The sequence below is a fragment of the Haliotis asinina genome, chromosome 2, assembly GCF_037392515.1.
Source record: "Haliotis asinina isolate JCU_RB_2024 chromosome 2, JCU_Hal_asi_v2, whole genome shotgun sequence".
NCBI classification, from domain to species: domain Eukaryota; kingdom Metazoa; phylum Mollusca; class Gastropoda; order Lepetellida; family Haliotidae; genus Haliotis; species Haliotis asinina.
The window spans coordinates 9232448-9243287 of record NC_090281.1 but is presented as its reverse complement, the minus strand read 5'-3'; the positions used below and the strand labels follow the sequence as shown (position 1 = coordinate 9243287).

General features: G+C 36.5%; 1 protein-coding gene across 3 annotated transcripts in view; it reads left to right on the top strand.

Annotated features, from left to right (window-relative positions):
• Positions 1-10840, top strand: part of LOC137273218 (folylpolyglutamate synthase, mitochondrial-like) — a 28949-nt gene that overhangs the window by 289 nt on the left and 17820 nt on the right. For 2 of the 3 annotated variants that reach the window (XM_067805723.1, XM_067805721.1), the window contains exons 2-3: positions 6986-7117; positions 10501-10619. In XM_067805723.1, the coding sequence (XP_067661824.1) occupies positions 6986-7117; positions 10501-10619 (251 nt within the window). Of the gene's footprint in view, positions 1-25; positions 289-6985; positions 7118-10500; positions 10620-10840 lie in introns of those variants that run through there. The other variant, XM_067805722.1, reaches the window with a different exon arrangement.

Genomic DNA, 10840 nt, shown 5'->3' with positions numbered 1-10840 from the left:
ACATGACGCGATCACGTGATCCGCTGACCTTACACACGTGTTGACATGAGTATTGTCGCGACTGTATGAGTGTGCCTTGTTACATAACTGTTACGATGGTTTACTGCATATTGTAGCATGTGTAAACAAGCAATGAACAACAGTTCTTGATGTCTAACGAACACACTGAACGTCGAGGGTATAATGACACACTGTGTTTGTCTTCTGAGGCAACTGAATGTGATGCCATGTCGGAAGAGCCTTTTATCAAGCATGGTGAAATTTGTTTCTATCAGATGTCTTTGGAGGGTGTGTTTTTTATTTGAACTGTTTATTGTTATAATGTCTTTTAGTTGCATATAGAAGTTGTTAAACTGTCCAAGATATTTAGGGGATTTAAGCTTCCTTATCCTTCCCGCACATATTGTTAGTTTTGAGTGAAACATTAATCGGGATTTATATACGTTGCAAATACCATCGTCACCATTTCATTCAAATGTGGCCCATTGTCAATATGTGCACACCATGCATATATTAGCACATTTTCGATGATGCTATGTGGTTGTCCAAGGGTAAAAAAAAAGCCAAAACCACCTAATGGACTTTAGAATAAGGATCAAACGCTTTATGTAATTACTGAGACAAAGACTGATTTTATTTATTATTTCATTGATTTTGTTTTGTTTTATGGGACATCAAAGATAGTACTTTAAGAATATCCAGTAAGTTTGAAAAATGTGAAAAATGTTGAATTTTGTACCTTGAGTGAAATATATATTTTTTACTGAATATCACCTGTGAAGGTCTCTGGGTAGAGTAGGCCTTCAGCAACCCATGCTTGCCATAAAAGGTGACTATGCTTGTCGTAAGAGGCGATTAATGGGATCGGGTGGTCAGGCTCGCTGACTTCTTTGACACATCATCAGTTCCCAATTGCACAGATCGATGCTCATGTTGTTGATCACTGGATTGTCTGGTCCAGACTCGATTATTTACAGACCGCCACTATATAGCTGGAATATTGCTGAGTGTGGCGTAAAACTAAACTCACTCACTCACGTTTACTGAATATCAGCAAATAACATATATTTTCACACAACTTAGTTAATATCTAAATCAAGTATGTAAGCAGGTAATGTTTTTACCTTTACAGTAAAATACCTTTAGGCCAGACCAATTTTATTTCTTGTTTACGTTTTTTTGTCCTCTGAAAGCCTGAAGGCAGGCAGGAAAAAAATTAAATGTAAAATTTCCAGTCAAAGTAATATTCCTTCTAAATTCTCAAAGTATTTTACTTTTGGCAATTTATGAAGTGAAAATGGGTAAAAAAAGAACATAAAAAGAATTTTCGTGTGAGTTTACATTTTTAGCCAATAAAAACATGAGGATTATTTTCTTTGAGCGGGAAAAATTATTTTTTATGTATGTTTTTTTTTTCTTATTCTTGAAAAAAAGTGCGGCAGGTGGATCTGTAAAACAAGAAATAAAATTTGTCTGGCCTTATAACAAACTCCAAGGGACCACAGAAATTAGTTTCATATATCCATAATTCACTATTCACAAAATTCCATTGAAATAACAATGAAGACATACAGTACGATACATTCCTACTGAGTTTATTCATTCATTCATATGACAGTTACATTTGTTTCATTACAAAGTCAGTGTTCTTACTTTGTCCACTCATGGCCGACTACATAGTGATACATCCTCATTCAAATCTCCACATGAATCAAATGGTGACATATCAATTGCCTTCTGTAAAACTGGAAAGTTCTTGAGTGTTTGAAGCACCATATTGGCATCAGCAAACAAAGGAGGCACCTGGTCTGTTACATCACTGTTCATGTCGTCATTGTCATATTTGGAATCAGCTTTGGACATTCCTTCGCACTGATCGGAAATAGCCTTCACAGTGTCATCATCAGACGAGTGTTTAAAGTGTTCTGTAATAACAATGTCATTGTCTGCTGAGATGAAGATTTGTTAGCCAATTGCTGATAGCTCAGGGTTGACCAATGAACTTTCACTATCTGATGATTTAGCAGTGATACCTTGCCGCTGCTTAAATCAGTTTATCAAGGCAGGGGATTACAAATCAGTTCACTTTACTCTGATTTTAAAGGGAGCATTGCTAATTGGTAATTGGTAGTGACATTGATTGAGCTGGCTCAGTTTGTTCTCCATACATTTAATTAGTGTTATCTGGACTCTGGGGGATTGCAGATCAGTTGAGTATATCCATTAAGTTTCTTACAGAGATTCGTCATTCACAACTTTTTTATTGGAAAATATGCAGGGGTTTATTCGAGACTTTTAAAACAGTTCACTATATCTATCAGGTCGTTATATCTGTGTTAATTATAAAATTATTCCTGCTGTGTAATCATTTTGAATAAAATAAGTTTTTGTCTCAAGTGGAGAGATCCCCTCCATCCATTCACTGTTAGACTAGTGTATGTGACACTGGAAACAATAGAAGATGATGACTTCAGTGTATATAAGACAATTTGGTGATATGATGATATATTGCTATTTGCCTTTTAAAAACTTTATGAAAAGGGGCACGAACTAGCCACAAAGCAGTTTTTAATGAGCAACGAGAATTACCAATTCTTGTCATGTTGGTACCGTTGATATCACTGAGGTATTTCTGATGATTTATTTTTGTCATGTGTAGATGAGAAGTTCCTCTTTACTCTATGTGAAATCATTCTCCCTGGAAATGAGGGAAAAGGAAATTTGAAATGCATCTGTAATGCATAAGATCTGTTAGTCTATTGTGTCTTTCAAAGAATGGTGGAAAAACACAAATTTTGCAAAAGATTTTATAATTCAGGTATTAATGTGTTCACGTTCAAACAAATGAGTGATTAATATGCATGATGTTACTTTTTTAGGAACTTTCATATACATTGCAGTGGATTAGTTTGATGTTTAACACCATGCTCATCAATATCCCAGCTTTATGGAGGTGGTCTGTAAATAATCAGGTCTGAACCAGACAATCCAGTGATCAACATCATGAGTATCATTCTACACAACTGGGATACAAGGATGTGTCAACCAAGTCCTAAAGCCTTACCACCCAATCCTGTTAGTCAAACACATTGAAAACGTGGCTGCTTCACATATAGCATGTACAGTTTAATAGGGTACAGTTTTGCCTTGAACAATTGTAGTCAAAGCACAGTGGCAACCATGTCTGAGAGCCTTCCATGTTTTAATAGTTAACACCTTCAAGACACTTTAGGTAGGTTAAACATGTCTCTTTATTCTGTGAGTTACATTTGCTATAATCATTATGCACTTGGGGCAGTATGTGTCAGATATATTTTTCCTTAAAATGTTTACGTCTGTACATCTACATCAAGCTGACAGGAAATCAGACATTCAACAGCTGCATTGGGGGACTGATAGGTCCTTGTTGCATTGCCATGTTATAGTGAGTGACGCTGAGGCAATTTTTCTTTTTTTGGTGAAGTTTAACGTAACATTTCCATGAGTGATGTTTGCTAAATGTAGCAACTGCATACCATGGGAGATGCCAACCAAGTTAGTTGCACTGTAGGAGGCTGCACTAGGCAAGGACAATAGGCAGGAATCTTGACATGTCACCAAGGGCAAGTTGGAGTTACAAAGGGGAAAGACTTGAAAGGCGAATGGACATCAATTCAGTGAGAAGTACTGTCAGTGCTTTTGAGAAAAATTGAAAAAAAATAAAAGAAAAAAAAGATATTGATGTGCTATTTTTTAAAAAAAAATTAGATTGTGATGCACTGTCTGCCATTTCTCTGTTGCTCCCATTTGTTGATCTATGACTCCGACAGTTGACCATTGACATGAACCTCCAACTAAGCTTCTGTAATAAATCCTTTATGTGATGACTCAAACCATGAAGACATAGTGTACATACCAGGATCTTTCAGGCATTTTGGATTGTAAATTACTATACCTGACTGAAGCACAAAGCTGTTGACATGGCTTGGAACTGAATCAGTGGCATGGTTCTCACCAAAAAACAAACTGCTTGTATCTAGTAGTAAACAGACTGATACTGTTGCTGCTATCTAGCAGTAAACAGACTGACACCATGCCAGCTTTCTAGTAGTGAACAGACTCATACTGTGACAGCTATCTACCAGTAAACAGACTGATACTATTGCTGCTATCTAGCAGTAAACAGACTGATACTGTTGCTGCTATCTAACAGTAAACAGACTGATACTGTTGCTGCTATCTAGCAGTAAACAGACTGATACCATTGCTGCTATCTAACAGTAAAACGACTGATACTTTTGCTGCTATCTAGCAGTAAACGGTCTGACACAGTGTGAGCTTTCTAGCAGTAAACAGACTGATACTGTGGCAGCTATCTAATGATAAACAGACTGATATTGTGGCAGCTATCTAATGATAAACAGACTGACAGGGCTACAGATAATTTTCTAGCTATTGGGTATTTACTCCCATATCTGCTTATGTATGAGTGATGGCACTTTTTGAGGAGTAAGTAGCATTTTGTATACCCCAACAAGTTTAGAGAATTGAGTTCTTTTACACAGGGTTTGTTATCCTTATTGGGTAATTAGCACTCTCAACTATATAACAATAAATGTTTCTCAATAGACCTAGGTTTTTAATAATTTGAATATTACCAAATACTTGGGAGCCATTTTTTAACACTCAACATGGAAGTGGCATGACTACTACAGTAAACTCCAGACAGTGGCAATGGTAATAGCATTCATATGTATATACAGACATTGCTTAACATTCGATAATGCTGTTGTAGAGTTCGGGCGCATTGACAAATATTCATACGCAAGTCACTTTAGTTTATTGGGTAAAATATGCAAGGTACTATAAACCTGTTTGGTTTTAAGTGATTCTCATGCATTTTTTGTACTCGCAGTTTTGTAATTCATTGAGTAAAGGTGATTTTTATTAAGTAAAATATGCAAATACTCACCTTATCTGGAGCTCTTAGACTGATTCTGTTGCTGCTATCTGGCAGTTAACAGACTCATACTGTGGCAACTATGTTTCAGTAAACTGATAAAAAACCAACTAAGTATGATCAAGAAACAGACTAGGTATAATCAAGAAACAGACATAATCTGTGATCAAGAAACAGACTTAATGTGTAATCAAGAAACATGGATGGACTGAATCTGTGATAGGTCTCACAATAAATCAACTTAGTCTTTGTCATACCCAAAATGACACCAACAACCTCAGCACTTGTCACTGACTGATAAACATGCTCCATGTCATTACTCGCACAGGTTGTTGTCTTGCAGCCTACATTGATAAAACTTCTGATAACATTACCGTACGCTCCCTTATCAGCACTTCATAGAATGATTTATTAAATTCATCGGATGGGTTATCGTTTTCCCTGACTCTACAATCATAAATAGTGATTTCCAAAGTAACCAGTATGCATGATTTTAAGGTGTTGAATGCCATATCTAAGTATGAAATCCTGTCAATGATACGGACATCCATTTATTAGGTTAAATACAACCCTATACCTAGTCTTAAGGCTTGTGTTTGTGTACATTATGTTGAAGCATGATATCCTCAGACTGAGGTCACGATGAGTGTTGTAGGTGTCACAATGGATGGCAGATTCCAGGTGTGTTCTTGTAGGTGTAGAATAGGTGTATTATTAGATATACACATTTACAGAATGTTGAAACAATCAACACGGGAAAGTTTGGCGAAGAATAGGTCTTCAGCAACCAATGCTTGTCGCAAAAGGTAACTATGCGTATCGCAAAAGGCGACTAACAGGATTGGGTGGTCAGACTTGTGACTTGGTTGACACATGTCATGGGCGGGCTCCCAGTTGCACAGATCAGTGTACATGCTGTTGGTCACTGGATTGTCTTGTCCAAACTAGATTATTTCAGACCACTGTCATATAGCTGGAATATTGCTATATGCAGCCAAAAGGTAAACGCACTGACTGTCAACCATCAGTACGATTAGGAGGCTACTGTTGAGTGTATCACCTGCACGTCATCCTTGAGTTCAGGGGATTGTGTGGTAGGCTAGTAGTGCTCGCTCATGACACTAAAGACCAGACTCGATTCCCCCTTGGGCAAAGGACTGGACATGTTTTGTTCGGTTTCTTCATAAAAGTCATACTTGACCTAATACTGCTATTGGAAAGTCTTACCAGAAGATAATTGTTGTATTTTTAATAGCAAGCCATTTCATCACAGACATATGAGGTTTACCATCTGGAAAACTGCAACATTGGAAGTAGATCATTCCTCAGGTTATGACTGGCGTCTTCCAGTTGATATAGAGAGATAGTCATAGACAGACCGAGCCAGTCACCATTTCTTTTGATTAGATGCAGTTCTCAACAAACCATCATATGGCGTGAAATGAGAAAATAGGTGAACACTTTGAAATTAAGAAGACAGCTGACTTTTGATTTTCGGCAGTTTTATTGTTTCAATGCAGTGAGGGTGGTTGCATTGTGAGATGAAAGTCGGTCCTCAGAAATGTAAAACAATGTACAAGCATGAGGGGAGGGTTATAATTTGCCATATGAAATATGCCATATTGAAAAAAAGATGGTCTTTATTTTGCTAACACGTTCAAATAAATGTATGTCAACTCACTAAGATATGCATATGCTGGAATTGCATAGACCTCATTTCATCAGACCCGTTAAGGTCCTGGGTAGAATATGCCTTCAGCAACCTATGTTTGCAATAAAAGGCAACCATGCTTGTCGTAAGATGTGGCTAACAGGATCTGGTAGTTGACACTTGTCATCGGTTCCCAAATGCACAGATCGATGCTCATTCTGTTGATCACTTGATTGTCTGGTCCAGACTCAATTATTTACAGTCAGCGTCCATATAGCTGGAATACTGCTGAGTGTGGCATAAAACTAAACCAACTCACTCATTTCATCAAGAGTACCATATGCATTTACTGGAAACATTGCCTCTCTTGTTATTAATGTCAGTTTTATTTACAGGATGCCATCCAGACATTGAATACTCTTCAGTCAAATGCAGAGACACTGGCTAAAATTGCCAGCACCAGAGATTCCCGCCGCCATCTGAACATACCGCACATGATCAACTACTTGAAACGATGTGATATAGAGGTAAGACATACTGCACATGATAAATTACTGAAACAGTGTGATATGGAGGTAGGATATACTGCACATGATAAACAACTTGAAATGATGTCTTATAGAGGTAGGGTATACTGCACATTATAAACAACTTGAAACAATGTCATATACAAGTAGGGTATACTGCACATTATAAACAACTTGAAACAATGTCATATACAAGTAGGGTATACTGCACATTATAAACAACTTGAAACAATGTCATATACAAGTAGGGTATACTGCACATTATAAACTGCTTGAAACAATGTCATATAGAGGTAGGATATACTGCACATTATAAACTACTTGAAATGATGTCATATAGAGGTAGGATATACTGTACATGATAAAAAAACTTGAAATGATGTCATGTAGAGGTAGGATATACTGTACATGATAAAAAAACTTGAAATGATGTCATGTAGAGGTAGGATATACTGTACATGATAAACCAGTTGAAATTTAGAATGGAATGGTTTAGGAATTGTGATAGGTACAGTACTTGTAGGGTTATCGTGACAAACCTCCAAACATGTTCACTGATATTTGGGCTAATGCATAATTCAAGGGCAAAGGTTATCTTTGTCATCTGTCTAGCAAGGTTGTGACTCGTGTTGCTATCTGAAATTTTTGTTTGCACTAACCATGCCAAATCCACTTTATAACTTTATTGTGAAACCTTCTACAGCAGCAGTGGTTACACATATAAACACATTTGTGTAGGATCTAAAACCACCAAGGTGTCTGTGACTGGGACTCCGGTAGAAGAACATTCATTTATCATCATTGTAAGTCAGAGTATTTTTAGAGGTTATATTATGTTGAATGCAGAGGTATTTTAAGAAATCAGGTTCGTTTGCCCTGGTCCCATCAGGAAACCCACAATTTATAACACAGCACCATCTGTAGTGAGTATTGGCATTTGAAATGACCAAAAGCAAGTTAAGCTGCAGATTGAAAGTGCCACTGGTAAACAGTTTGTTTTGCAGAAATAGGTTTGAATCTTTACAGTTGGTCAAATGTATTCATTTTCTATTAAATATATCGCTTCATCAACCATTTTATCAAATTTTATGAGATATCTTTGTCTTACATTCAGAGGTAGTAACATTGAATTCAGTGCAGTAAACATAAACTGTGCATTAACACCTAACCTCATTAGCGGTTCTGTTTCTAGGGACACACAGTTTTTCTCTTAAAGGACAACTAAACTCAATTTTTTGGTACTCTTTTTACCTCTGTATATGAAAGATTTCTGGTTAGTCATAAACGGAACACCATTCTTTTTTTTTAAAAAACTTGTGGTTAATTAATACCAGGTGCTTAAAAGTTGCTTGAAAGCTTCTCTCTCGCCTGCAAACGAAACCACAGACAGGTTACGTAACTCTGTATCGCCCTGCAGTGACATCATAGAAGGAATGATTTTCAGTTAGTTGTATAGAAAATGTGTAGGAAGCTCGTCATTTGGCTGATTTCTCAATGTCACCAAAGACATGCCGAATTGTTGTGTTGCCGTCAGTGGGATCGGGTGATGATGTCACTATGCGTGTGCATAACGAGCGTTGTGGAAGCCTGTGGTATATACTAAATCGGATACCCCCTACCACGCTTCCAGGATAGAAAATGGAGTTCAAGTTTCATCGAGTTTATAAAATAAAGACTGCTTACTACACATTGCTGATCAAAAGGATTTTACATGAATATAGCGCTTTCTTCCTTGGACGCAAGTTCGAAGTGCCAATATTATCGTAAGTAATATTATATCAGCCCCCGCCTCGATTCCACGGGTGAAATTGTTGTTATAAGCAGTGTCATGTAAAATCCTAATATCCATCAATAAAATAATATTTTACTACCAGTAGAAAGTGATTTTGATTTTGTAAGTCGGTGAAAACAAACTTAAATAGCATTTATCTTCAGACAGGTTGCCACCATTTTTGAAAATGATGAAGTCACGGGCTAAAAGTCTGTTAAAATTATTGAGATTATGGTTTGTTTTCATTGAGTTAGAAAATCCAAACTACTTTTTACTAGTAGTTAAATGTGTATTTGAATCATGGCCAAAAGGATTTTGCATGACACAACTTGTAACATAACGACTTGTTCCATGGAAGCAAGGTGGGGGTCAAAGTGACATTAATATTGCAAGTATTAGTATATTGCCCTCCACCTCACTTCCAAGAGTGAAATTGTTATGTTATAAGCAGTGTCATTCAAAATCCTATTGTGCATCAATAAAAAGCACATTTTACTACCAGTAGAAAATAATTTTGATTTTGTAAGTCATGATGAAAACAATGATTCTGTTGAAAGCTACCAAAACTTAATAAAAACAAACTGCAAATATTAAAATTAAAAACAAATTAAGGTTATAGGAGCATTTTCAGTGATCTGCAGATTTCCCAAGTGATGTGTCTTTCAACAATCTAATACACAAAGTGTATTGTTTCAGGTTTTTCACATTGCTGTATAGTCTCATTGGTCACCCAAGATAACACACCTGGCAACTAATTGCATAATGTGCGTCATTCTTTTGAAAAAGTAATTTAGTTAGCCAATAATGATCAATCAATCAATGTTGTGACAGTTAATCCTTTGAGAGAAGTGTGTTTTTTTACATAGACACATACACGACAGAGTGTATTCAGTATAGATTAGTAAATGTACATACATAAACACTATCTTTTGACAAATCCCCAATGAAATTCATATAAAAGTAATTATTCAATCAGCGTGTTATCGGTTAATCCTTCGATCAATCCAGACACAATAAATGCCAAATGGGGACCTTTGTCTGGTAATCTAAGTGGCGTTACCACTAATTATACCTGTTATTAATTCATTAACTGAGCATCAAGTGAATGATAACAAATAACGTGTAGTTTTATACCATCTAACACTGATTACAACCTTGTGACACCAAGTGATTTTGACAAAATTGTCTATGAAAACAAGGGTTGTAACTCGGATACTAGGCAAAGCAGGAGACAATACTAAATGATAGTAGATTGTGAGAACATAGAGCTTTCAGTTTTCACAACTGCTGTCGCGATTTCAGGTTTGTATAAACCTGTAAACAAAATAGTTTGCCCCTTGAAAAGTAGATGAATTCTGCACAGACCCTCATATCTATACCTACTATTACATCACGAAGACACGCCGCTCTGATTGGTTGAAATTTCGTTTGCAGCTGAGAATTGTGCACTGTTGTCAAAAAGGTCGATTTAACGTAATTACAGATCAAATTGAGCAGTTTTAATGACATGTTTTCATTTATCATGATGTCAATTAGTGATTTATGCATTTGCATCCCCTGGAGTGTATGTGATCTTTAACAGCCACAACCTTGTTTCTGTATTTTTGCCTAGGTACCAGACCTGGATAAACTGCAGGTCATTCACATCAGTGGGACAAAAGGCAAAGGGTCAACCAGTGCATTCTGTGAGAGCATTCTTCGTCACCATGGTTACAAGACAGGCATGTTCAGGTGATTGTTATTGTTAGTTGGGGTGGGTATTGCAAAGAATTTGCCGTATATTGTGATGCGATAGCATGTATTGTGAAAAGTATTGCAGTATATTACAAGAAGTATTTTTATACTATAAACTACTTTAGTTGAGTTAATGCTTGACTTATAAAACAAAAAGAACAACAAAATAACTATACTTGATTAAGCTGCTACAAAAACTTTTAATCATTACAACATAG